The 27,371-nt window shown below is 60.4% G+C and overlaps 1 protein-coding gene across 9 annotated transcripts; it reads right to left on the reverse strand.

Annotated features, from left to right (window-relative positions):
• Positions 1-238: 238 nt before the first annotated feature.
• On the reverse strand, positions 239-26,996 carry RHBDF2 (rhomboid 5 homolog 2). 9 transcript variants are annotated; one of them, XM_082371149.1, is made up of 20 exons: positions 26,893-26,990; positions 26,514-26,734; positions 14,373-14,574; positions 11,000-11,157; positions 10,082-10,209; positions 8,785-8,980; positions 8,497-8,700; positions 6,771-6,899; positions 6,280-6,398; positions 5,926-6,120; positions 4,754-4,865; positions 4,454-4,528; positions 4,105-4,266; positions 3,642-3,751; positions 3,429-3,492; positions 3,240-3,334; positions 2,931-3,006; positions 2,679-2,779; positions 2,341-2,494; positions 239-1,630 (listed from the first exon to the last, which is right to left on the reverse strand). In XM_082371149.1, exons 4-20 carry the CDS (start codon positions 11,141-11,143, stop codon positions 1,211-1,213), a joined length of 2,484 nt encoding a protein of 827 aa, XP_082227275.1. In that variant the 5' UTR covers positions 11,144-11,157; positions 14,373-14,574; positions 26,514-26,734; positions 26,893-26,990; the 3' UTR covers positions 239-1,210. The 9 variants fall into 9 exon arrangements, with proteins under 9 accessions (XP_082227275.1, XP_082227274.1, XP_082227276.1 ...); XM_082371148.1 differs by lacking the exons at positions 26,514-26,734; positions 26,893-26,990 and adding exons at positions 13,722-13,757; positions 26,407-26,505; XM_082371150.1 differs by lacking the exons at positions 26,514-26,734; positions 26,893-26,990 and adding exons at positions 24,591-24,746; positions 26,407-26,421.
• Between the last annotated feature and the right edge of the window lie 375 nt (positions 26,997-27,371).

Here is a 27,371-nt window from a genome sequence, read left to right on the forward strand (position 1 = left end):
GGAACGCAGGGGTCTGAAGATTTGACACCACCTTCTCAAGGGCCCCCTTGAGCCCCTCCATGTGACCCCAACCTGGCTTCTTCTCCAACCAAATCTCCCACAAGTCCCACAGGCATCCACTGTCCCTTTGGGCCAAGCCCCTGCCCCCTAGCTCCTCACGGCTGCCCCTGCCACCCCCCACTCCCAAAATGAAGGTCCAGCTTCTATTCTATGCAAGGCTTGAGGTCAAAAGACGATATTTTCTTGAAGAATATCATTTAATACATTTCAGACATCGTCCATACAAAGTTAGCGTTACTTTAAAAAAATTAGGACCATAATATAAACTGGTAAAAAAAAAAAAAAAAAAAGGCCTGATTGACCTTGGGCAACCCCTGGACACAGATCCTTGGGGTGGCCCTGCCCTCGCCTGGGCAGGAGTGAGGCAGAGGATGGTGGGCTGGCTGGCGTCAGTCCAGCCCCAGGTGGCAGAACACTGACTTGAAGGAAGGGCCTGGGCTGGGAGGGGCTGGGGGGCCTGGGTGCGGGGCGGGTTCAGCCTCTGTTTGCTGAGAACAGCGGAGGCTCTAGGCTTCCCAGTCTAGCTGTGTCTCTTTGCTCCTTCTCTGCCCCAGACCACGGCCAAACCCCGTCCCAGAAGGTTCGGACCCGGAGCGTTATGGGCAGGCTCACCAGGCCACGGATGAATGCAGGGCGTGGACTCACAGGGCAGAGATGGGAGGGGAAACAAGAAGGGGCCGTGGCCAGGCAGGGCTGGGAACCTGGTGGGAACCCCAGCCAGGTCCCCAGGAAGGGCAAGCTCACAGCAACGGGGAGGGGGAACGTACCAGCAGAGCCAGAGGTGGGAGACGGGCAGCAGCCCAGGACCCTGGGAAGAAAGGAGCCCACCCCCCAGGAAGTGGTCCTGACAGCAGGGGAGCAGGGTGATGTCAGGGCCTGGGTCCTGAGCTGCAGAGAAGCACATGCTTGGAGTGTCCCCCAGCCCGGGCCTGGGAAGGGGGGCCTCAGTTCCCCAAGGAGCCCCCCCTTGATGACCGTCTCCCGCAGACTCAGCCTCTCCTCGGGGCAGAGCTCCTGGGAGCAGGGCCGGCCCCACAGGGTCTCTGGAGCGGGGGTGGGAGCTGTGCAGGCAGGCAGCCTGGCCCGGGCACAGTCCCCGTGTCCTCAGCGCTGCGTGGGAGCAGCCGCGCCGGCCCCGCCAGGCAGGTGGTCAGTGCAGCACCTGGTCCAGCTCGTACTTCTCGCAGAAGTGGCTGGTGAAGGGGAAGCAGGTGAGGTACTCGATCCAGGGCCAGTGGATGGGGTAGACGTAGAGCCAGATGACCAGCGAGGTGAAGAGGCCGGCGAAGACCAGCAGCGACACGAGGATGAGGGCGCGCTTGCGGTACTTGTCACTCGTGCCGAAGGTGATGTAGGGCAGGAAGGCGAAGGCCAGCAGCAGGCCGCTGAGGAAGCCAAAGATGTGGGCGATGTTGTCAATCCAGGGCAGGAGGCCGCAGATGAACAGGAAGAGCACGATGGCCGACAGGTTCAGGAAGGCCTTCCAGGGCCGCTCCAGCAGCTGCCAGCTCTGGAAGAGCTCCACGAAGAGGCAGGCCAGGAGGCCGAACTGAGACCCTGCCGGGCCCACCTGGGGTGGGCGGGTGGGGAGGGGACAGGGTCACTTCCAGGTGCCAGGTGGGAGCCTGTGGGGATGCCTGGGCACAGCCGGGCTGGAGCCCCAGGACCTGGGTCATCCTCTCCGTGAGCCCCTCCCAGGGTGGGGACCCTGAACCTGACGGCCGGGGGGCAGGAGAGGTGCAGCTGGAGCTGCTGGAAACAAAGCTGGACTCGTTCCACCCACCGTTTCTGCAACACTGAGCACCTACTACGTGCACGCCCAGTGCAATAAGCAGGACAGACTGCTCCAGGCAGCGCACGTGGGGAGGGACAGACACTGAACAAGCCCACAGCGTGAGGCTGAACTGATCAAAAAACTGCCGTTTCTTTGGGTCAAGAACGGTCGCACGAGGGCAACCTCATATGGCCCAACTCATAGGTATGGGACGCGCTGGCAGGCGGTGGTCATGGTCAAGGAGAGAAATGAAGCAGAGAAGAGGCAGAGTGAGGCACGGGGTCCAGAAGGTCTTTCTGGAGGTGACCTCTACACGTGACCCAGGAGGCATCGCTGCTCCCTCGCGCCTCGGAACGGACTAAGGAATCGGCCGGGAAGCCCCCAGCTTAGCTGTCCATCCGCTGCTGAGCCTGACGTGGCAGGGGCTGTGCGTCCCTCAGGCCAAGCCAGGCGGGAGGCGTGGAAGCGGTAGAGCCAGCCCTCCCTGCCGCATCCTGAGTCCCTACCTCCGCGCGGTACGGGAGGAAGACGGCACTGGCGAGGTTGCCGGTGATGCCGCTGAGGACGAAGATGATGGCGATGCGGTGCCAGCCGGCCAGCTTCTCCAGGTCCCGCAGGATGGTCATTTGGAAGATCACAGACACGAGGCAGTGCACCACGCTGGGCGGAGACACACCGGGCATCAGCGCTCCCCCCCCCCACCGTCTGCCAGCCAGGTACTTCGGGAGCAGCGGGGTCTGGCGGGTTGTGCCGGCTGCGCCCTGGCCCAGGGGCCCCTCCTCCGGGAGTCCAGGTGGGCGGGCCCCACAAGGGTCTGGGGGGTGGGCAGCGGGGCACCTCTTACCCAGCGTGGAGGAACAGAGACAGCCAGAGCCTGTAGAACTGATCTGGGGCCTCAGGGTTGAGGAAGGGCAGCAGCCCACATACCTTGTCCAAGCAGTGCACCTGGGGGTGAGAGCATGGCAGTCAGTGCCTGGGGTCCGGCTGGGTCCGAGGCCCCGCTGCAGGGGGCAGGACCAGAGACCCACTGCAGGAGGGCATGCAGGCTGCTGCGCCTGGCTGCTCGTGCCCAGGGCCCCACCAGACCCCACCTCACCTGGGAGCAGAGCGTGGCCTCTTCGTGGAAATAGCCGTGCATGAACTCACAGTATTCCCGAGTGGTGATCTCACAGCTGCGGGACAGGGAGGCAAGGCGAACATCTGGGGCCTGAGTCCTGCCCCCCCCCCCCCGCCTAGTGCCCAGTGCCCGGCCGCAGCAGGCATCGCTGGCAGGACGCGGTGCCCCTCTGCAGGAACCTGCCCACACCACGGACGGCCCCCGAGTGGGGAGGGAGGACGCCAGCTGGGTGGTGGGTGGCAGAGGGGGAGCACAGGGGCTCCGGGCAGAGGGTCCAGGCCGGCTCACCTGCCCTTGGTGCCGATGCAGCAGGGGCGGCCCCGGATCTGGCAGTCCATGTGCGGGAAGCCCGAGCGGTTACTCCTGGTCTGCTCCGTGCAGATCTGCCAGGAGGGGCAGAGACAGCGGCTGGGGCTGTGCAGCAGCACACAGGCCCTCCCCACCCTTCCCGGACCGCTCTCCTCCCTGGACACTCACCGGCCACTTGGTGATGTCATCGGGCCAGATGTGGGCACCACTGGAGGCCGGCTCCTCGCAGGTTCTGGAAGCAGAGGTCGGAGGGGGCAAAAAGAGGGGCCACGGCATCCCCAGCCTGCCACGCCCACTGGCCAACATCCCCATGGGTGGCACAGACCACATGATACTCAGCCCCATCTTCTCAGCTCAGCTGTGGGTCCCCCGGGACTGTACCTGGGGTCCTGGTTGCACACGGCCCCCGATGTCCGCTTTTGGCCCAGCGCAGACTTGTCCATGGGGGGCCCCGTATCATCCCGCCACTTGACAAAAGTGGCCAAAGTCTCCTGGAGGATGGAGGCAGGCTGGTCATGGCTAGGACAAGGTCACCACCATCAGAGTGGGCAAGGGCCCCTCCAGGGCAGGGGCTCTTGCCCTGTTGTCCAGGGCTCAGGCTCATCTCCCAGACCCCCACCGCTGCTGACACTCCCAAGACCCAGCTTTCACTGCTCTGGGGCTGGGGAGGTTGGCACCCTCCCTGTGCTGAGCTGCGTGCAGGGGTGTGTGATGCCAGGGAGGGCAGAGGAAGGACAGAGGCAACGTAGACACTTGAAGGGCCCCTCCCCCAGGCTGGGGCAAGTGGAGATGGTGCAGGGGACCAGGGTGGGGCTCGCAGGGGTCGGAGGGCCTCTGCCCGCACCGAGCAGTCCTGCTCCTGCGTCTGGATGCAGCCCGAGTGGTCATTCTGGACACAGCAGCCCGAGTCCCGCTCCAGGTCTCGCTCCCGCAGCACCAGCCGCTCGATCTGCCGGTCCTTCCGGATGCAGGGCGAGAACTTGGCTCCCAGGTGGATCAAGTCAATCTGGGGGCGGAGGGCGTGGCGGGGGGAGTGAGCTGGGGTCCAGACCTGGCTGCTCTGTTGAGAGTCACCCCCTAGGGGCCCCCGATGAGGGGGGCTTCCAGGCAAGCCAACCCCCTTCCTGCCCAGCTGGGGGTGACAGAGGCCAGAGGCTCCCTGCTGAGATGCTGTCCCTGCCTGGGCCCCTTACCGAGCTGGGGCCAATCCAGAAGTTCTCCTGCTGGGTGCACTTCACGCTCTCATACACACCTTTGTTCCTGAGTACCTGGTGCAGAGGTGGAAGGATGGGGGGGGGGTCAGGGGTTTCTCTGTCCCAGGGAAGGGCCTCCAGGAAGGGGCTGAGAAGCAAAGCAGTGGTGAGCCCAGAGCACCCTCCTGCTTGGGCCAGGTTGTTGCCGTGGGAGGGAACGGGTGGCCCCAAGATGCTGGCGCCTCTTGTGGGGAGGCTAGGATCCCCAGGGCGGAGCCCCCCTTCCCTAGCCCCACTCACCAGCTCGGTGGTGACGTGCTGGGCGAAGCCCACAGGCGCGATGCCGTACGTGCCAATCACCAGCAGCGTGATGATGATGTGGACACACGTCAGCCAGTAGGTGAAGTAGGGCCTGCGGGCAGAGGCCTCGGGTCAGCAGAGCCAAACTCCCATCCTGACCCTCAGCCTTGCGGCACCCAGCCGCCAACAGCTCGCACCTGCTCCCTACCCTCCACCGCTCCCCTCCAACTCATCCTTCTCCACAGCAACTCTTAAAATGCACCTCTACGCGTCTCTCCCAGCTTAAATCCTTTCCATGGCTTCTCGCTGCCCTGGGGATAAAGTCTAACATGGCTCCTTCCCCACTGGTCGCACGGCCTTGCTATGTCTGCCCACCTCCCTGGCCTCCTTCCTCTCCTTCTCCTGCAGTTCCTGGAACAAACCCCAATCCCTGCAGCCCCAGGGCCTTTGCACATGATGCTTCCTTTGCCTGGGATGCTCTTGCCATCTCTCTTCAACCAGCTAACTGCTGCTCCTCCTGACGACACTCCTCCCCACCAACTGTTCACTCCCACTCTCTGTCCTCCTTCTCCAGGACACTCACCACACCTGCTATCACTTAATTTTTTGTAACTTAGGGTCCAATGTCTATCAGGTTGCTGCTAATTGTACATTCTTTGAGAATGGCCTCTTCCCAATCCTCTGGCTGCCCCTGAGGTCTCTGTGCAGGCCTCTTCACAGTCCCTTCACTCGTGGTCACAGCTTCTAACTGCCCCTCTGACCTACCCTGCCCGCCCTGCTCCGCTGTTCCAGGGCCTGTGTGGCGGTGCTCAGTGAACACCTGTTGCTGGGCTGCCGTCTGGGAGCCCAGCAGAGGAAGCAGGCCCAGAAAGCGGGGGGGGTGGAGAAGAGGCAGCAACACCCGACAACCCTTCCCAGGTGACATGCATGCTTGTAGGGTGACCCTAGGGACTGTCGCTGCTCCCCTGACCCACAGGAGGTGCTCACCAAAGGCTGGATGAGCAATAAGGGGAGCTTCGAGAGGGGCCCCAGGGGAACCTGGACGCTCCCAGGCCCTCCTAGATGGCTCTCAGCCCTTCTCCCCTGGGCCCACGCCTGGGAGTGGCTCTCCAGAGCGGTGACCGCCCCCCACTGTCACAGAGTGGGTGGGGCCCCAGGCCGGCGTGGCTCACCGGTGGCTGTCGAAGCTCTCCAGCTGGCGCTGCACGGTGCTGCTGATGCTGCGGCGGTAGCTGCGGTTCAGCCAGTTGCCCACAACGCCCAGGCCGTAGTGCCGCTTCTTCCGGTCCAAGGCAAAGTGCTTCACCTTGGATGCGATACGCTTGCCGCGTTTGGCCGCGGGCACCGGGGCTCGGTCAGACTCCTTCCTGGTGAGGACGGTGGTCTCAGCCTGGTGTCCTCCCCTCCCACATCCCACGAGGGGGATCAGGAGGGACCTGTGGTCTAGGGAAGCCCCCTGGGAGGGTCGTTGGGCTCTTTCTCCACGGTGCCGCCTCCCTCCACCTGGAGGACTGCCCAGAACTCACAGAGGGATCTGCACCTCTTCGGGGGAGACCGGGGAGGCCGAGCGTGGGATGCCCCGGAAGTAGCTGGCAGAGAGTGGGGGCGACTCAAACACATCATCAGGCACGGAGCTCATTTCTTCCTGGAGTGGGTGTGGAGTCGGGGACACAAAAAGAGACAGTGTGAGGAGTCACTGTCTCCAGCACTGCCCCCAATGGCTCAATTAAAGGGCAGGACAAAGCCGGACAGGCTCTTTGGGAGGGAGGTAGAAGGCACGTGTTTGTGGGCCCTGATGGTGACTTTCCCGGCTGGCACCCTTCCTCACCCCAGGCCCTTGCCCTGCTGACAGAAAGACGGAGGCCCACGAGCTCCGAGAGGCGCACCCCCATCCCACCGATGGGCCTTTGGACATCTCAGGGGCTCCCAGCAGAGCATGACTGAGGCCGGGTGACCTCTCCTGGCTCCCGCCCACCCCGGCCCCCCGACCCCGAGGGCCCACACACCCCATGCTTGCCTTACTAAAAAATGAGGAGTAGAATGTCTCTGCTCCATCGACCGCATCCTCCTCCAGGAAGCTGGGGTAGGCAAAGCTGCGCTTGACCACCCGGCACCGCTGTCCTGTGGCATCCAGTACCGAGCGCCCCTGTGCCAGACAGAAGCATGGGCGTCAAGCCCAGGTCAGGTGCCCCTGCCCCCGACACCAAAGGATTCTGTCAAGCCCATCTGTCCGGGGAGGTGGGACCCTGCCCAGAGCATGAGCATCTGCGAGAGAGGCCAGGACTGGGCTCCGGCTCCTGCATAGCCTGATGGCAGCAATCTCGACACGGTTGGCTCTTAACTTCTCCCTGGTGACCTCCAGCCCTCTGGCTTGGGCACCTGACACCCCACCACTCATCCTGCACTCTTATTCCCACAGGCTTCTTGGCACGGCACACCAGGCCCCTACTGACCTTTTGATCCCATCTCCTGCCATTCCTCTTGTAACCACCCTTCACTAAAACCGCCTGCTACTCCCTCCTAACTCCAGGCCTTTGCATAGGCTGTTCCCTTCCTGGCAAACCTTTCCTTATATTTCTCAAGTGCCTTCCCTGACACCAGCCTCTCCTCTGGGTGGGCCCCAGCACTTACCACACTGAATGGTGACACCTGCCCTCACCTGAGCTGAGGGCTCCTCTAGGGCAGTGACACTGACTCAACTCACTCTGTAGCCCCTGTGCCCAGCACATAAGGGGGCTCAGTAAACACAGGTCAGTGAGTGGTGCCGGCACGTTTCACTTCCTACTTTCCACCTTTTGTGTCAGTGCAGAAACCAGCTGTCCACACTAGGGACAACTAGAAGTGCACCATTTCTAGTGGGACCATTAGAAGGATGTGAGTCTGGCTGCTTGAGCTGCCACCCCACCCCCCACCCCACCCCCCGCCCAGGGATCCCGGAGCAACCACTGCTCTTGGCACAGAGAATGATGCCTGGGGACAGAGATGCTCTGGAGAGAGAGATGCTCTGGGGAGAGAGAGGCTCTGGGGAGAGAGATGCCTGGGGAGAGAGATGCTCTGGAGAGAGAGATGCTCTGGGGAGAGAGAGGCTCTGGGGAGAGAGATGCCTGGGGAGAGAGATGCTCTGGGGAGAGAGAGGCTCTGGGGAGAGAGATGCCTGGGGAGAGAGATGCTCTGGGGAGAGAGAGGCTCTGGGGAGAGAGATGCCTGGGGAGAGAGATGCTCTGGGGAGAGAGAGGCTCTGGGGAGAGAGATGCCTGGGGAGAGAGATGCTCTGGGGAGAGAGATGCCTGGGGAGAGAGATGCCTGGGGAGAGAGATGCTCTGGGGAGAGAGATGCCTGGGGAGAGAGATGCTCTGGGGAGAGAGATGCTCTGGGGAGAGAGATGCCTGGGGAGAGAGATGCCCTGGGGAGAGAGATGCCTGGGGAGAGAGATGCTCTGGGGAGAGAGATGCCTGGGGAGAGAGATGCCTGGGGAGAGAGATGCTCTGGGGAGAGAGATGCTCTGGGGAGAGAGATGCCTGGGGAGAGAGATACCTGGGGAGAGAGATGCTCTGGGGAGGGAGATGCTCTGGGGAGAGAGAGGCTCTGGGGAGAGAGATGCTCTGGGGAGAGAGATGCCTGGGGAGAGAGATGCTCTGGGGAGAGAGATGCTCTGGGGAGAGAGATGCCTGGGGAGAGAGATGCCTGGGGAGAGAGATGCTCTGGGGAGAGAGAGGGAGCAGGCTGGGCAGAGGTGTCTTTACCTTGAGGAAGGCCGTGGCAGCTTGAAAGCTCATGTGGGCCACAGAGATCCTCTTGCGGTGGGGCAGGTGGGAATAGCCGGAGCGGACGCTGGTGAAGGAGGTGAGGGACAGGACCCCAGGGGTCAGGGGTGCGTGCAGGGCGTGGGGCCGGTCCACCTCGTCCGGGTGGCGGAACGCCCGTCCTCGGGCCAGGGGATCCACAATCTGGACGGGAGGGAGGTGGTGAGCAGAGTCGACCGGGCCCCGGGCCAAGTCACCTGCCGCCCCGCACCCCGTGCTGGAGCCCACCTTGGGCATCTTGCAGGGTCTTGGAGACTCGGTGCCCTGGAAGGAGGGCACCTCTTGGCTGGGGAGCTCCAGGTCCCTCTGGCACGAGGCCTTGAGGCGGCCGTAGCGGACGCTGCAGTGGTGCAGGCTCCTGCGCTGCCAGTGCTGCCGCTTCAGCTCCCAGTCGCCGCTCACCCCGAACCACTGGGCTGCGCCCCTGCGGAAGCACGTGGGGAGGGGGCAGGCGGGTGTGTGACACGGGAGCGGCCGCAATGAGAGAAAGGCCATGTGTGCAGAGAGGTGACGGGCACGTGTGTGTGTGCAGTGGGAGGTAACAGGGCACTGTGTGTGTGCAGGGGAGGTGACGGGGCACGTGTGTGTGCAGGGGAGGTGACAGGGCACGTGTGTGTGTGTGCAGGGGAGGTGACGGGGCACAGGTGTGTGTATGTGCAGGGGAGGTGACGGGGCACGTGTGTGTGCAGGGGAGGTGACAGGGCACGTGTGTGTGTGTGCAGGGGAGGTGACGGGGCACAGGTGTGTGTATGTGCAGGGGAGGTGACGGGGCACGTGTGTGTGTGTGCAGGGGAGGTGACGGGGCACAGGTGTGTGTGTGTGCAGGGGAGGTGACAGGGCACGTGTGTGTGTGTGCAGGGGAGGTGACGGGGCACAGGTGTGTGTATGTGCAGGGGAGGTGATGGGGCACGTGTGTGTGTGCAGTGGGAGGTAACAGGGCACTGTGTGTGTGCAGGGGAGGTGATGGGGCACGTGTGTGTGTGCAGGGGAGGTGACAGGGCACATGTGTGTGTGTGTGCAGGGGAGGTGACAGGGCACAGGTGTGTGTATGTGCAGGGGAGGTGACAGGGCACGTGTGTGTGTGTGCAGGGGAGGTGACGGGGCACGTGTGTGTGTGTGCAGGGGAGGTGACGGGGCACGTGTGTGTGTGTGCAGGGGAGGTGACAGGGCACATGTGTGTGTGTACGCAGTGGGAGGGGCAGATCAGCTTCCCCTTGACCCCTGGTTCGGTGCCCAGGAACCAGATGGGCAGAGGGGGAATCAAGTCAAGAGCCTGAGGGCTGAGCTGGGAAGGCCCCGGGAGCTACCCTGAAGGGCAGTGGTCCACCCCCAGCTCCTTGACTCCCCGCAGCCTCCTCACTGTGGCTTCCGACCAGGCACAGAGCAGCCTGGGCCTCAGTTTTCCCGCCTGGAACATGGGCTGCCTGCCCGTGCGTCCCGGGCAGGGGCCCAGGGCCCAGGGCCCAAGAGTTGACTGGCCCAGGGCGGGGTGGGGAGGAGGCGGGGATGCGGCAGGCGTGCTCACTTGCGGATGCTCTGGGACAGCGAGGCCTGTCGGCGGAAGCCGGGGCGCTTCTCCGAGCCGCCCTCCTGCCATCGTGCCCGCGGCTCCTGGAGGCTGACGCTCTTCAGGAAGGCTGGGTTCCCGGGCCTCTGCGGACAGCGGGCAGGAGCAGGGGCTGTGGCTGCACGGAGCCCACATCCCCGGCTGGCTCTGCCCTGGCTCCCGACGCGAAGACCCAGACAGAACAAACCTCGACCCCAGGCTACCCCAAGCTGCTTTCATTCCGGGGGTCACATCGCCATTTTCTAGTGTCTTCGGCGATCCCAGCACACACTTCCCTAGCTCCCTATCCAGCGCTCCTGCCTTAGGCCTTAGCCGTGGCTAAGCCTTGGCCTCGCCTGGCTTTACACGTTTGAAAGAGCCCTTGGCATGAGTGGGCGGCATGAGACGGCCTCCCCGGTGCCCCAGGCTGCGCAGGGAGCCCACGCTCTTTGCAGCTGGTTCTCAATGAGCTCCTTATGGAGCGCTGGTCCGGACTGCTGGTGACGTTGATTCATCCCCATCCCCCCACAGGAGCCGGGCGCTGGGATCAAGCTGCTGGTGCTGCAGGCGCGCTGTGCCCCTTCCCCCAAGTCACAGACAGCCCACCGCCCGCAGAAGGGCCAGGGCTCGGGCAAGGGAATGGAAACAGCCAATTCCCAGGCGGAACTGGCAAGTGTTTCTTATTTTCCCTGGCCCACCATGAGACGGAGACCGAGTTCAGGGCCCAGCCCCTGTGAAGTCTGGGGCCAGGAAGGACGGGGTGCAGCCTACAGCAGGGCCACAGGGCAGCTGTGGCTCCAGAAGGCCCTCCTCCGGGAAGTGAAACTGCCCGAAAGGTGCCATGGGGGCACAGCGGTGGCTGGTGGCAGGGCGGCGAGTGCCCAGCTGCTCCCTTACCTGGGGCAGCATGCTGGCCTGCTCGCTGGGGGCTGGGGTCTCGGGCGGAGGGATGGTGATGGATAGGTTGGGTGGCTTCCGGCTCTGCAGGCGGCTACTGGACACCGAGGAGACGCTCTCGCCATTCTTGTCAGCGGAGGCCATGGTGGGCGGGGCAGCTGGAATGGAAACAGGGAGGGGGCACAGGTGTGTCAAGAGGCGGCAGGACAGGAGGGGACACGGGGACAGTCCAGGGTGTCAGGGTGGTGCCTGGGCAGGCAGCCCAGACTGAGAACAACCTGTATGTAAAAAGTTGGTTCAAACCTAACTCTGGACACTAAACCATGAAGCAGAGACTGACTCTGGGCTGGGTGGGGTATGGTGAGAAGGTGTATTTTTGTCCTTCATTTGCATTCCAGGGCAGCAGGGGTCTGGGAGGTCCCCAGCTTACCACCTCGTTCCATTTCCAGTCTCTCTGCTTCAGGCAAGGACCTCACCCAGAAAGGAACGCTGAGGGCCAGGGATGCAGAGCTGCCGTGATCTTGGCCACCTCATCAGCCTGGCCAGAGCAGGCCAGGGGGCCAGAGGCAGCTTCCTTGGACAAAGAGCCCTGTCTTCGTCCTGGGGGCAGGGCTTGGGGGAGGACAAGGAGAAAGGCTCCTGGCAACCCACAGACAAGGGGCCCACAGCTGTGCAGGGAGCAGGTTCTCAGAGGAGAGATCCCTGGGCTTCGAGTAAGGAAGTAGCAGCTCAGCCTAATTCCCACATAGATGAGAAAGCCACCGTACTGGTCCCTGTCCCCCAGGGTTGGCAGGTTCCTCTTTCAAAGGTAACTGAAACTGCCACCTGTCTGGTACTTTTTTCTTTTCACAAAGGAAGAATATTATATCTTAATGATAAAGATGATATGTGAACCTTGCAAAAAAAAAAAAAAAAAGACTCAGAAGACTGTAAAGCAGAAAAGTGAACTCCTGGCCCGCCTGTCACCCCACGTTCCAGGAAAGAGCTCGGTGTGCACACCTCTCCAGGTGCCTCTCTGCACTTGGAAAGGGACACATGTACTTAACATTTTACATGCACTCATACCTTTTCTTCTATAGCGTGGACATCCTTCCCTGTCAATGCAGACAGATAGCTTTACCTGATCTTTCTTGATGACTGGGAAGGTTTCACTGAGTGGAATGTACCAAGATTTACTTAATTCCAGACTGATGGTTGTTTAGATTCGTGTCCAGTGTTAATGAACACCCTTGCCTATACCATGTGTACTTGTCCCAGAATTATCGCAAGACGAACTTCTAGAAGTGGAGTTGCTCGACTGAAGAGTAACTGCATCTTGAATTTCAATGGATCTTGCCAAATGGCCCAGCCAGGAGGAAGGAGCAGTTTACCTCCACCTGGTGCTTTTCCATACATGATCGTGCCACTGACACCCACACCCCCTTTGACCCACCAGAACTAAAACCTCCGCCTCATCTATTCTCTCCATTTCATCTGTCACTCTGCCCGTGACCTTTTTCTTGCTAAAATCCTTCGCTATTTCCTCTCCCCACGTCCCAAGGCTGCTGGGGCAGGTTTGATTTCTTCTCCCCTCGCAACAAGGCCAGGGACCTCACATCCATCTGCCGACTCAGGGGAGAGTCACACAGGAGCCCTCCAGCCATGGGACGGGCGGCCGAGGTGTGGGATGGCAGGGCCATCTCTGTTCCGAGTCTGTCCGCTCCCCACTCTCTGTCCAGCTCCTAGAAGAGCCACCATTGCCTCTCATCTGAAGGACCACAGCCTCCAGACTCCTCTACCTGCTGCCCCCCGAAGCTCCCACCCCGGGACCATTTTCCACACAGCGGCAGAATCCACCTTTGAAACGTGCAAATCATACCATGTCACTCCCTGCTCAATGCTAGGCCAGGACCTCCAGCTCTCACTTAAAGCAAAGTCCAAACTTCTCACTGGGGCCTCTGGACCCCTTGTGGCTTTGTCTCCTCCTTGCTCCTTCCCCACCCCATCAGGCCACCCTGGGCCCCTCACTGCCCCGCATCTGCCAAGCCTCTGTGAGGAGGTGCTGAGGGGTTGTGGTCAAAAGCACAGACTGGAGCCGGGTGGCCAGGGCTTGACCTGCACTTGACCATGGGTCACCCAAGTCCTCACCTTACAAGGGAGGAATAACCCGCTCCGCCAGAGAGGTGTCCTGGGCATCAAACGACTGCACTCATGACACACACTCAGGCAGCATGGCCACAGAAACTTGTTCAGGAACGTTCACAGCGGCATGTTCATTGCGGCCCAAAGGTGGAAACAACCCAAATGCTCACCAACATACAAATGGATGGGAGGAGGGATAAATTAGGAGGTTGGGATTAACATACACACACCACTATAAATAAAGTAATCAACAAGGATCTCCTGTATAGCACAGGGAACTCTATTCAATATTCTGTAATAACCTATCCAGGAAAAGAATCTTAAAAAGAAGAGATAAACGTACACGCATAACTGAATCATTTTGCTGCATACCTGAAACTAACACATTGTAAATCAACTATAATATAAAGATTTAAAAAAAAGTGTAGTATAATCTGTGGAAAAAAAACATAGAAATGGATAAAGAAAATGTGCTAAATCCACACAGTGGACTATTACTCAGCCACGAAGAGGAACGCTACGCTGAGACAGGCTACAACACGGATGAACCTGGGGGACGTTATGCTAGGTGAAAGAAGCCAGACACAAAGAGACCACTTACTCCAGGGGTCCAGATCCAAGTCCAGAAGAGGCAAATCTATAGAGACAGAAGGATGAGTCGTGGCTTAGGGCTGGGGGAGGGGGCTGGAGGATGACAGCTGAGGGGCGTGGGTTTCACTCTGAGATGATGAAAATGTTCTACAGTTGACAGTGGTGATGGTTGCATACACCTGTGAATATACTAAAAACCATTCAACTGTACACTTTAAATGGATGAGTTTTATGTGAATTATATAAATTAAATGTGAACTATATCTCAGTAAAGCTGGTTAAAAAAAAGTCTCCAACAGGTGCTCCATAATGTTGGGCCTCTGCCCCTGCTGGTCCCCTCCTCCCCAGATAAGATCATCACACAGCAGAGCAGGTAGCTCCTTCTCATCATTCTGGCCCCAGCTTGAGCGCCACCTCCTCCAAGAAGCCCTCCCTGGCTGCCTGAGGCAGCTCCCCCTCTACCCCATGTGTCTCTCCATCACTTTACCCTGCTCACCTCCCTCTCTGCCCTCTTTCTGACTTATTTGCAGCTGCATCTCCACTGCCAGAAGAGTGCTGGTCCACATGCAGCATTAGTACATATTTGTTGAAAATCATATAAGCAAGCAAGCAAAGCAGCTGGTACCTGGGGTCCAGCCCACTCGGCTACCCAGCTTCCTACCTTCAGGGTTTGGGTTGAGCTCACAGCTTCCTTGGTCTTCTTGCAGAGGACTTTAGAGCATGTTCTTGTCCTTTCCTCACTCTGCACAGATGCTCTGGGGTGAAGCCTCAGCTCTGCGGAGAGGTGGACGGATGCAGAGACAGAAGGAAAGATGGACAGATGGCTCCAGGTCAAGCAGGGCAGCTCCCTTGGTGCTCACAGCCTATAAGGAAGGGAGGGCAGGCTCAAAGGTGCATGTCAGGACTACTGCACCTCTTAATCTTCTTGACCTCAGTCTCCTCATCTATAAAATGGGGATAATTCCAGCAGCTTCAAAGGTGAGGGATTAAGAGATATATTCTCCTCCTCCTCCCCCTGGAGTAAAGGCCCTTGTGGTGATGAGCTGGATGCTTCAGACTGCCTGGAGGCCAGAAGCCTCTGGGCATTTACCTAATAAAACCACCTAAAGACCTGGGCTCTGGGCTGGGAACCATAATCAAGATGGTCCCTACTTTCTTTTCCTGTTTCTACAGAACTTTACTAGAAACACTTAACTTTAAAAAACGCAGGAGGGGCTTCCCTGGTGGCGCAGTGGTTGAGAATCTGCCTGCCAATGCAGGGGACACAGGTTCGAGCCCCGGTCTGGGAAGATCCCACATGCCGCGGAGCAACTAGGCCCGTGAGCCACAATTACTGAGCCTGCGCGTCTGGAGCCTGTGCTCCGCAACAAGAGAGGCCACGACAGTGAGAGGCCCGCGCACCGCGATGAAGAGTGGCCCCCGCTTGCCGCAACTGGAGAAAGCCCTTGCATAGAAACGAAGACCCAACACAGCCAAAAATAAATAAATAAATAAATAAAAAACGCAGGCATTATTGGCTATCTTCTGATTAAGAGCTGTTTTCAATTAAAGTAAGCCAGATATTCAAGGCAGTGTTCAAATGATTCGGCAGTGTTTTGCTGTTGTTTTGGTTCTTTAAATTAATATATTTTTTTAAGGTGAAATCCACACAACATAAAAGTAAGGATTAAAAAGTGAACAACTTGTGGACTTCCCTCGTGGTCCAGAGGTTAAGAGACTGTGCTTCCACAGCAGGGGGCACGGGTTCTATTCCTAGTCGGGGAACTAAGATGCCACATATGCAGCTTGGTGCAAAAAAAGTGAACAACTCCAGGGCAAGCCTTTGTTTTTGAGAAGTCCCGCATAGCGGACATTGCCTTGTAGCAGAGCACGCGGCAGGCCTGGCTTGATAGAACCCCGAGGGCCGTCGGGGTCAGGACGGGGTCAGGGCCCCAGATGGGCCAGGCCTTGCGCGGCCCTTCGCGTGCATTATCCCACTTTGTCCTCAGAACACCCTTCGAGGTAGACATTATCATCGCTTCCATTTTGTGGATACGAATGGAGGCTCAGAGGGGTTGAATAACTTGCCCAAGCTCACACAGCCAGGAAGGGGAGCAGCTGGGACTCAAACTGCTCCGGCTATAGGGCCTGAAGTCTCCTCGGGAAACAGGCGTCCCTTCTCCTTAAAGCTGGGGTACACTCTGGGCTGGACAGCCTCCTATCAGGGAGACAGAGTAGAGAGTCCAGCCTGGAGGGAAACTTGGTCGAGCATCTCAGCACTTTGCAAGCTGTGTTCCTCAGAGGGCTGGGGTTACCCAGAGGTGCCCAAGGGGCTGCCATGGGGTGAACTGGAGGCCAGGGGAGGGTCTGGGCTCCCCGCTGATTCCATGGGGCAGCACCCCTCTGGCTTTACATATTAGAGCGGGGTCTTTCACTTGGTTGCTGAAGTCGTCCAACTACAGGTGAGAGGAACTCTGGGTGTGGAGGGGGTGCCAGAGAGGGATCTGACGCAGAGCTGGAGGCCCAGGACGCTCCCTGCTTAAGGCCTGAGCAAGACTTGGACATCACCCTTCTACCCCTAAGGGCAGGGAGTTCTGACCCTGCATCCCAGGGCAGACAGGCCGTGGATGATGAGGCCACTCGGAGATCACAGACAGACGGGACGTGGTGCTGGCCCGGCTGGCGCCTCGGACGCCACTCGGCAGCACTCTGGGGACAGCTCCAAGACAACAGCCTCACCTGGGACCCCTGCACAGAAAGTTCTCCAGCTTGGCCTCCTCTGGGACCAGGGTACAGTGAGAGGGCACCAGGCGGGCACTGCCCTGGGAAACTGGCACCAAGGAGGGAGGGATGCAGTGGAGGAAGGCTGGTGGTAAGCGCGGGGCTGCCAGGTTTGAGCTTGGGTAAGGTCACCAAGCAGGTAGGATCCTTCTGGAACTCACAGCTGATTACATCTCCCCACAGTCAACACCAGTGCCCTTCAAAACCTGCCCCACACCCCACTGGACACACCACGTCCCCCGCAGCTCCCCAAGCTCCTGCTTCCTCTCATCGGAGGCCCTGCACCTGGCCCACCAGGCTCCACCCCATCTGCCTGGCCAACACCTACCAGCTGCTTTAGGGAGGGTAAAGTGTCACCTCCTCCAGGAAGCCTGTCGCGTTACCACCAGCCAAAATCAACCACTTTCTCACAGCATCCTGCAGAGATTTGCCTACACGTAGGTATCTCCCACCCACCCCTGGGTAGCACAGGGTCCACAACCCAGCTAGCCCCGTTAATGGCTAACTGGATGGAAGGCGGGGGAGAGGGTGGGCGCATGCATGCCTGCAGATGGTCAGTCCACACTGACCCTGAACAGAAACTGTCTTCCACAATCCTGCAGCCAGCCCAGGAAGTGGCTCATTCTGGAAGGCTCTACCGAGTGCTGCTTGCCCCACCCCTGCTCCGTGACCACTGCCCGGCCAAGGATGGAGGATGCTGTCCCAGGATGAGGCCCCAGAGGACCTCCTGTTCCCCCCCTTCTCCAGCACAGCCCAGATTCCCCAACTCGCCCCCCCATCCCAAGGCCATACCACCCCTGGCTGGGACCCCTAGCCCAGGACTTGCTGTGCTGCTGGCATCTGTCCCAATCTTCTGACAGGAAGAAGGGCAGACTCAATCCAAGGCCGAAGGACTGGGGAGACCGGACCAACCCCAGGGAAATCCTAGGGGTCCCAAAGAGAAGTGGCGCGGCCCTGGAGAGCAGAGACAGGGCTGGGGCACACCTTCCCGGGGAGCCATTTAACCATCTTCATAGGGTGGTGCTGAGAACCCTGGCCTGTAAGCAGCTTTACCGGCACAGCCTCAGTTTCCTTCTCTGTTAAGCGAAGGGATTGGACAAGGGGATGGCCCAGCTTTGACACACGTGAGGCCCACACATTTGGCATAAAAACACCACTTTGCGGACTTCCCTGGTGGTCCAGTGGTTAAGCCTCTGCGCTTCCATTGCAGGGGGCACGGGTTCGATCGCTGGTCGGGGAACTAAGATCCCGCATGCTGCAGGGCGCGGACAAAAAACAAAAACACACACCACTTTGCCCCAGTCGCTCCCCACCGCAGACGGGAGGGCCTGCTCCTGAGACCGTGTGCCCCCAACTTGTGCAGAGATGGTAGCAGGTGCACCAGAAGCCCAGCCCCTGCCTCGGGGCTCAGGGGGAGGGGGAGGGGGTGGCAGGTGCTCAGGGCAGATGCAGGGGTCATGGGACCCACTCTGGGCACCTGCGTAACCCCAGTCCAGGGCGTGGAGCAGCCCAGATGGCAGAGACCAGACAGAAAAAGTGCTGGAACACTGGGAGCACCCGCCCCGCCCAACCCTTATCTCCCGTGCCCCGAAAGTGCTTGCTCACTGCAGAGGAAATTGTGACATCCTGGGACCAGGCTTCCTCCTGGCCCAGTCACATCCGTTGCTCTCTGAGACCCCCAGGCTTGCGGCAGCGCCCAGACCGTGGGCGGGGGCGGGGGGGAGGTTTGAGGGCCTGGTCCACCCGGCGGGGCCACTGCCACTTGCCCGCAAAAATTTTGGCTTCGGTGGGACCTTCCCCAGAAAAGAGCCTTCAGCCCCAGGATACCTAGGAGACCCCCAAAGGGCCCTGGGTAGAGGGAGGGGGTCCAGCATGGGGTAGCAGGGGTGCATATGCAAAGAAGCAGCGCAGTACAGAGTTCACACCACCCGGAGGCACCCATGGGTAGACCAACCCAGGGTCTGAGCCACCACTATGCCCACACCCAGTAGCATAACCCCTTTAGCAGCAGCCAGGATCAGGCACATATGGCAGAAACACAGACTCAGAAACTACAAGCTGGTGCCGCCGGGGAAGCCGGTTTCCCCACAAAGGGTGGAGCTGGGCACGGCCCGCTGAGCCCGGTCCCGGCAGCCACAGCCAGGGTGAGCCGGGCCTCCCCGGTGGGTCCCCCGCCAGAGCACTACCGGGGCGCACGCAGGCAGGGTGCCCCCTCCCCAGGCTGCATGGGCCCACCGTCCCCTCCCCACCTGCCCCCACGTGTGCTTCCGCTGTCCTGAGGAGTCTGGCTCCGGCGCCCGCCTTCCCTCTCCACCTGCCCGCCACCGACACACTAGCAGGTTTCTGAAGGCTCCCCTGGTCTTGCCAACGGTGGATGGATTCTCCATACCCCCGGCTGTGAGGACCTCACGAGCTGGAAGCAGGCGACTGACACGAGGACTCAGCCTGCGTGTGGTCAGAAATGGGGACAGAGAGAAGGGAGGGGCCCTTGGAGGAGGGGCGAGCAGCCCCTCCAGAGGGGAAACAGGCTTTCTGAACCACGAGACATGGTCAGGAAGTTTACGGGACCCCTACGGGGAGGGCCTCAGGTCCCCTGAACAGAGGAAGGGAAGAAACCACCACCTGGCCCAGAGGTTCCTCCCAGCTGGCGGTGCACGGGCGGTCTGCAGGGAAGGGAGGCGGCCAGGGCCGCTGGGACCTGCCTGTCCCCCGCTGAATCACAGGACGTCGGGGTGAGGGCGGGGGGCAAGGAAGTGGCCTCTCTCCCCGGCTTCCCTGTCACAGAAACCGAAACCTGACGCTTCCCTCCCCACAGCCCTTCTGGGAACTGGGTCATTTTTAGAAAGCAGCAAGGAGGAAGCAGCAGGGAGCAATCCCCAGAGAAACCCCTGGTTCTGCTGATCTCGGAGCCACTCCGGCTGCCACGAGGCCCGGCAGGAGCAGCTCACGTAAAGACTGCAGCCTCGCCCGGGCTCCCTACCCGCTGGCCCACACGGCCGGTGACTCACCCCGGACCCTCCCTGCCCCGGCGAGAGCCCCTGGGGACAGGAGCGCCAGGCAGGAGGGAGCAAAGGCGGCCAGCTGGGGGTCAGGCAGGACTAGGAAGACAAAAAATGGACAGACCAAGAGGGAGGGAAGCAAAGTGTCCCAGTTGGAGGCTGCAAACCCAACCATCAGAGCTAGAGAAGGCGGGGGTGGGGGGGGGAAGGACGCCGATCTATCTCCAGAAGCCAGCAGGAGCCGTCCCTGGGCCCCCTCCCTCCTGGCAAGCAGCCACTTCCCTAGAGGTGCCAGTCGGCAGACACACTTCACAGGCTGCCCCAGCGCACGCTCACCCTTCAGCCCAGCTGCCCCCAGTGGAGAGGAAAAATGAAACCACCTGTGGGTTTGTGCCCCAGCCACAGGGAGAGGCCCCACTCACAGAGGGCCCTGGCCTGGGGAGGCCCCAATTCCTCCTCCACCTTTAAGGGCTTTGCTCAAACTCTAGAAGATAAAGAACCTGGGGACAGGTTCAGGGACCTGGTGACCTTCCCCATCAGACCCCAGGCTCTGGGCTCCCCGTGACCCAGTTAGAGTGGCTTGGGCGTCACGGCCAACCACAGACACGGGAAGCGGGCGCTGGGCACATGCTCTTGGTGGCAGCCTGGAACCCAGTGCCCGCCAAGAGCGTGTGGGCGCGAGGAGGACGGGTTGCCATGTTCCCAACCCCACTCTGTACCACCCGGAGGCTTTCTCAGGACCACACGCCAGCAGGGCTGGCAGAGATGTGAATACCCCATCTTCTGTGGGGACCCCAATTCCAGAAAGCCAGCTGGGAGTGCCCGAGCCCCGTGTCCCCACGTCCTAAGGTGTGGCAGCTGCTGGCAACATACAGGGACAGGCATTACTGGAAGTGGAAGTGCCACCAGATCTCCCCAGCTGACCACAGTGCCGGGCCCTGCCCGCCGTGGTGCCCTCCCAGAGGCCCCTCTGGGAATCTCTGGACTCCAGAAGCTGCTGATGGAAGCAGATCAGGGGAGAGCAGCTGAGCAGAGACCTTCCAGACCCCAGGCAGTGGCAGCTTCCAGAGCCTGGGGGCCGATGGCAGCTTAAGGACGACAGCGGGAAGGGAGCCGAGTGGCCAGGCCCTGGGGTGCTCTGCCCAGCAGCCTGGCCTCCTTTGGGAAGGTGGCCTATTCTGTCCCAACCCTGCTGTTCCCTGAGCATTGCTGGGAAGGAGAGGAGTCAGAAGTGGCCGCTAGGGGTTCAGAAGGCTCTGGTCCTTCCAGGCCAGACACCAGGGCACAGGAGGGATCCTGGAGAGGGCTCAGGCACCTCTGGGCACCACGCTGTCCCAGGTTTGATGTGAACCAGGCTTTGCTCCAAACACTCGTGAGGATTTGCCTCTCTTGGGATCTTGGGGTACTGGGAGTTGGGTTTCCACTGGACCTTGGAACAGGCAGAGGCCTAGCACATGCTCAGTGGTCGGGGGAGGATGGGGTGCAGCACGGGTTGGGGGAGCAGGAGAGGCCCACTTCACGCCTGCTGGGGGCTCCCACACCCCGAGGCGTGACCAGGCTGTTTCCAGACACGACTAACCTCGGCACACAGAGCAGGCCTGTCTCGTGCTTGCAAGGGCGGAGTCCACCCAACTCCCACCCACTCCTCGTGGCCTGGCTCCAGACAGTGAAAACACTGTCCAACTGGGGGAGACAGGGTCAGAGCCCCAGCCCCAACCGCTGTGTGATCTTGGGCAAGCCCCTTGGCATCTCTGAGCCTCAGTATGTTTATGCATAAGATGCTAAGGAGCCTCCCAGGGGTCTGCAATCTAGGTGGCTCTGTCACCATTAGCTAGGGGTCACCCTGGGAGCACAGGCAGCTGAGGGACAAGGTCTGACCACATCTCACAGAGAAGCAAGCACCTCACCCAACGTCACTCAGCCGCAGGTCAGGCCCTGGGCTGCCCTGAGTCCCTCACCTCAACACACTCAGGACAGGGCGCTGGGTGCCCCTCGCTTCTAGAAGCCCAGGTCGGCTGTTAGCAGGGAGGGAACATGCCAGGCAAACACTTTTCAGCTTGTAAACAGTCATTAAGGAGCTAATAAACCAGACTTCCCAGAATCCTGCCCTGGGGCTTGCTCCTTCCCTGGAAGAGGCTGGCCCCAGCCCCGAAGGCTGCTGCGAGGGCTTCGGGGGCACACGGACATGGGCCATCCAGGCCACTCAGACCAGGGGAGCTCTCCACACACGTCCCCAACCCCATCCCCCCCTCTTGCTTTGGAGCTGTATGGGTTCTCTTGTTGAGAAATGAGGGCTGGGGAGCTGGAGACAGGGCTTAAACCCTGGCTTGGCCACCTAACCCGCTGGGAGACTGGGCAAGTTATCACTTCTGAGCCTCAGTTTCCTCTGCTGCAAAATGGGATGATGCAGCCCCCATCCCCAGGGATGACACGAGATCATGAGTGCACAGTGCCTGGGACACAGTTGGTGGCTGGTAAGTGGTAGCTTCTATTATTCCCAGCTGACCTCTGCCACCATCGCTCACTCGGTTCCTACATCTGAGCCAAGAGCTCCAGAGGTGACAGATCTCTGCTTGACAGGTGGGGAGACTGAGGCTCAAAGAGATGAAGTCACCTGTCCAAGGTTACATAGTTACGTGGTGGGGCTGTGGCCTCCTGCCACCTTGGAACTGGTCAAGCAAAGTGGCAAAAGAACGGGCAGGGGGGTGGTGACTCAGGTGCTGGGGGTGAGTTTTAGGTGCACAGGCCTTTGACTCATGTGCCCCTCCCAGGCCCCCAAGCAGAAATGACATCACCTAAGGCTTGATGGCACTTCCGAGCTTATCTAAGGGCTTTCACAAACATTCCCTCACCCTTGTCCTTATCTCACGATTGTCATTGGCTGATAAAGCCATGAGCTAAACAGCCAGGGCTCAGGCCAGACTGCAGTTTCAAGTCCTGCCTCTGCCCGGTCCCACGGCAGCTCTCTCACCTTCTCTTCCAGGCCTTTGGGGCCCACACTAGAGGCATGACCTGAGGAGAGCCACCAGGAGAGGGAAAAGGTGCTTCTTGCTCGCAGCCCGGCAGGACCACCTGAGGACCCTCTCGCCACAAGCTCCGGGGCCACACGTGGGAGGCAGAGAAAACCAAGCTTACCCCGCTCCCAGCTCCAAGGAGCCCGGCCAGAGGGAGCAAGGGCTGAAGGTCACGGCCTCCACGACCACCTCCCCCCCCCACCATCATGCTGGAGGGCGGGGGCCAGCAGTTCACAGCCAGATCCTCCACTCCCAGATGGAAACCCACCCTCTGTTCCCATGGCCTCCGTGGTGCTGAGGTTCCCCTGCCCCCCAGACACAGCCACTTCTGCAGGATAACAGCAGTGCTGCCATTCTGCAGCACGTTCTCACCTCATCCCCCCAACAGCCCATGAGACGAGGTAAGACCTCTGGCACCACCATGAGTCTGTGCCAAAGGCACACAGACACGTTCCTGTTACTGTGACAGCTCCCTCCCTGCACTCCTAGTGCAGCCGGGCACCTGCCGGGCTTTACATGAATCACCACTGGAATCCTCACAGCAACCCTCCCAAGCAGACTACTGTGAGCCCACTGGGGAAACTGAGGCACGGACTACTTAAGTGACCCCCATCCTACTGACCACTCTCTCATAGCCCAGGTGCCTGCCAGCCTTTGGGCCTGGCTTCTTGGCTCCCCAACCTGGGAATCACCCCCTCCCACTGCTACCCCTCACCCTCCAGACCAGCGTCCCTGATGGGCCCACCTCGTCTGCCCTGCCCGCTTAGCTCCAACCACTTTCCTAGAGGGGCTTGGAATGTGCCTTCCTGTAGCTTTGAAACCTCAAGTCTTGCATCTGGGTCCCTGGATAAACTTACTGCATGAGGGAATGTGGACACAGTGGCTTTCTGTACTTCCCTGAAGTTGAGAAGAAACTGTTTCCTTTATGCCAGTCCTGAGAGCTGCCTTTGCCTGGCAGCCTCCCCGCCGGGGTCACCACACGCTAGGTCAGCCTGCACTGACGTCCCCGCCACTCCTGCCCCCGCCTGGCCCAGCCAGATGGGAAACTGGGAGCAGAGGCGTGAGCTCACTCTGGAAATCCCCACGGTGGCCAGGGCAACACTGAGGCCTGCTCCAAAGTGGGTGGCACAGAGACCCAAGGGGAACTGCAACCTGGAGAGCACATCTCCCCTGATGCTGCACCAGGTGGCAGGCAGGGGGCCGGGGCCACCCCAATCCTGCAACCGCTCATCCCGACCCAAAGGGAAGTGCCAGGTGGCTCATCCAAGTCACATGCACAGACATACACCCCTGACTTCCTGCTCTCATCTGGGGTCTTTCCTGGGGACAAGTTCACACAGCAAGTCAACAGGAACCCTGTGAAGAGCTCTGGCCACAGTGAAAACACCACCACTGACTCAGAGCTGGGCTCGGACCCCAGCAGCTCCCACAGTGCATTTCTGGTGTGATTTATTCCTCCTCTTCGAGTGCCAGGGGTCCCCTCCTAGGCAATGAGCGTGTGCCTGTGTGCATATGTGCGTGTGTGTTACACCAGGTATGGCTGCAGCTCAGAAATGAGCAAATCAGGTAGAAGTCACCTGGTACTCTTTTGCCGGCAGATGGCAGAAGGTTTTAGGGCTGGGCCTGGGAACAGACAGCCCAGGTTCAATGTCAGGCCCTGACAATTACTTCCTGAACAGCTTTGTCCAAGCCTGAATGCTGCTTTGTGCCTTGAGAGGCACACAACAGATGGGGGTCACTATTATGGGTTTTTTTTTTTTTTTCAGCTGAAAAGATGAAAGTCTCACTCCAGCCATTTAAACTTAAAAGACCAAAAGAAGCATCAAAAAGCAAAAGTCAAACCAGAAACTGCCACCTACCCTCTGACCCCACCAGGGTTCCCAGGTCAGGAGGCCAGGGTCCAGAAGTGAACAGGATGGTGGGGGGAGGGAGGGATGGATATTGTCAGGAAGTGGGAAGGGAGGGCAGTGAGGTGGCCTGGGCTCCTGGGCATGAACGGCTGCTTCATCCCATCCCGCCCCGCTGTGACAGCCCCCCGCCCCAATTCCCTGCAAAGCGGGAGCATACTCCTTGAGTCCAACCCAAATAATTCAAAGTCATGCCTACCGGGGGAACCCCAGGCCTGTGGCTCTGCTGTCCTCCATCTCTCACTGGTGCTCAGCTAACACCACGAGCAGGGGGCGCATCACTCCACCAGCAGCTGGGCCCACCCTGGGCCTCTTGTCTCACCCAGGGTTCCCACAGCCTCGGTGGAACTTTCTACTGCAGGAGGGAAGCAGATTAGGGAGCCGCAAGGAATTAGGCATCCTGTTATTCCTCGGATGTTATTTTCCTGGTGTAAGTGACGGAGGAATTAGGTGTGGGTTCAGAAAGGAAAATTACAGCTGGTCACACGGCGTCAGGCGTCCAGGCCCACCTGGCAGTCCAGCGTTGGGAAAATCTATGAGAACAGAGCTCGCGGCCCGCCCCCCCACAGGCGTATTTGACCTCCAGGGCTGCCCTGGCTCACCCTGCGTGGGAGGTGCCCTAGGGGTGAAACACTCCAGGACAGAGCTGTGAGAGGGCCCCTGTTCCCAGCGCCTCCCCCAGAGCACCCAGAACTGCTTCCTGCAGGGCTCATGGTTTAAGCAGGGAAGAGGCAGGCTTGTGGCACCAAGGGAGGCCTGCTGCTAGGGCATAACTGCCCTCACACCTCCTTACCGCTTATCTCATTTAGGCTTATTCCAAGTTCCTCCTCTAACCCCTGGGGAAACTGAGGCAGGGAGGGGCAGTCAACGAGAAGTAACTTGGTGGACCGGGCACTGCGCCAGGGCTGCTCAACCTCAGCACAGCACTACTGACACTTTGGGCTGAGTAATTCTTTGTGGTGGGAGCTGCCCCGTGCACTGCAGGATGTTTAGCAGCATTCCTGGCCTCTACACCCTAGACCCCCTCCCCGGAGTTGTGACAACCAAAATGTCTCCAGACACTGCCGAATGTCCCCTGGCAGGCAAAAATCACCCCCTGTTGAGGAGCACTGCTTTAAAAGAAGCTTCACTTTCCACTCTTTGCTCTGCTTTACCTACAGCGAGTGACAGTAACATAACACAGACTCTGGGCTCATTATGCCACCCACACAGGGTCCTAAATCTATAGCCATTGGGAAAGAGAAGCCAGTCCACGTGTGGGGTCAAACCCACAAGCCCTCCCCTCCTTAGACACTCCCTCTCAGGGGCTCCAATTCTAGGCCTTCCCCCTTGGCCTTTCACCCAGTCAGGCTGAGACCTGGGCTCTCCTCTGCCCTGGGGTGGTGGGTTTATACTCTAGGGACTACTCCTCTCTAACCCAACACAGTGCCCTGGGGGAACGGAGGAGGGGCAACCTTCCCAAGCCCCTCTGTCCAGAAGTCAGGAGTCCTGGGTCCAATTTCTGAGCTCTGGTCCAGCCTGGCTGTGAGCCCACCCTCCCGCACCTGTTTCCACCTCTGCTAGACTGAATGGACAAACTCCGCCCCGACCGCGGCTGCTCACCCAGGAGAAAGGGGAGGGGAGGGGAAGGTATGAATTCCAGGCGCTTCTGGGAGGAAGGCGGGACCGCGCGGTCCTGCCCTGGGGCTGTCCCCTCTCTTCCTCCCGGGACTTTAAACTTCTGCCCAATCAGCATACCCCCACCTCTGGTGACCCGTGGCCCAGGCACCCCTTAGGCGTCTTGTCCGAGCTGAGTCCCAGGGGCCCGCAGACCCGGTCCAGCGGCCCCGTCCGAGTCGAGCCCCGGCCTCTGGCCTCGGGCTCGGCCCACGTGTGGCCCGAGTACCCCGCAGCGCCAGCCCCTTCACCGGCCGCGCCCCGCCGCCCCAGGGCATGCTTGGGCGCGACCCCACGGCCCTTCCGGGGCCCGAACCCGGCTGCAGCGAACCCGGCCCCGCCCGTCGCCCCGCGCTCACCTCCCTGCGGCCCCAAGTTCGCGGGACTCAGCTCGTAGCGGCGCCGGCCCGCGCCTGGGCGGTGGCTCCTGGGGGCGGGGCCCCCCAGCGCTCCGCCTCTTCCCTACCTGCGCGCGGGCGGGGGGCGGGGCCTGGCGCTGGGGGGCGGGGCCCGCGGGGCCCCGCTCGGTCCCAGACGCAAGTGTCCTGCTCCGCTGTTCCCGGCTCGCGCTGCCCTTCCGCGGTAGGCCTAGTGGTGTCCCCGCCTGGGCAGAGCCCTATTTTCCGCCGGAGCTGGTCTCTTCCGGGCGCCGTCCTCTCCTCCCCCGACAAAGCGTATAATCTAGGTCTGAAGTGCCATCATCAGGTCAACCCCCAAGAAAAACCACTCCAATAACAGCCACCTTCCATACCCCTCCCTCCAGAGCCTTCATCCTTAGGACGGGCCTGTTCCCTCGAAACTTTTAGCCCTCACCCTTTCCCTGAAACACATTTGGAGAGTCTCACCTACAAGTCCTGCTGCAGCTCCCGCCTCCGGGACGCCTTCTCTGATCTCCGCCACTGCCCTCGCGTCTCCTGTACAGCGAACGCGCCCTCCTCCGCATCCTCCCGAGGCGGAGGCTCCTTCCGAAGCTGAGACCAGGTCTTGCTCAACTTTCCCCGCCCCCACCCGCCCTCGGCACTAAGTCCAGAGCTGGCGCAGATGACAGAAGGGTGCCTAGGCTTTGCTGCTAGGAGAAACTCTCACTGAGTGCCTGTGTGGGCGGCGGGGTCTCTGGAGGAGTTACAGGAGTCTTCTTTAGGGCAGACCCGGTAAAAACCCGCGATGCCTCTGTCCCCACGACACAGACCTTCGTGATGGGGCAGAAACTTGGTTCACACGGGTGCCTGCAGCGGACGCAGAGGAAAGCGCTCAAGATCTGGAGATTCGGCTGCGGGGTCAGCCTCCAGGACGGGGTCGCCTGGCTTAGGCCCTAACCCGTCTG

The sequence above is a fragment of the Balaenoptera borealis genome, assembly GCF_965194805.1.
Source record: "Balaenoptera borealis genome assembly, chromosome: 20".
In the NCBI taxonomy this organism is placed as follows: Eukaryota; Metazoa; Chordata; class Mammalia; order Artiodactyla; family Balaenopteridae; genus Balaenoptera; species Balaenoptera borealis.

What these genes read in the sequence shown, in the direction of transcription:
- RHBDF2 (XM_082371151.1), bottom strand. Translation starts at nt 11,143, where the DNA reads ATGGCCTCCGCTGACAAGAATGGCGAGAGCGTCTCCTCGGTGTCCAGT. An exon ending in AGCACGTCACCACCGAGCTG is followed by an intron (nt 4,529 to 4,753) that starts GTGAGTGGGGCT and finishes CCTCTGCACCAG; the next exon opens with GTACTCAGGAACAAAGGTGT. An exon ending in TCTGGATTGGCCCCAGCTCG is followed by an intron (nt 4,267 to 4,453) that starts GTAAGGGGCCCA and finishes CTCCGCCCCCAG; the next exon opens with ATTGACTTGATCCACCTGGG.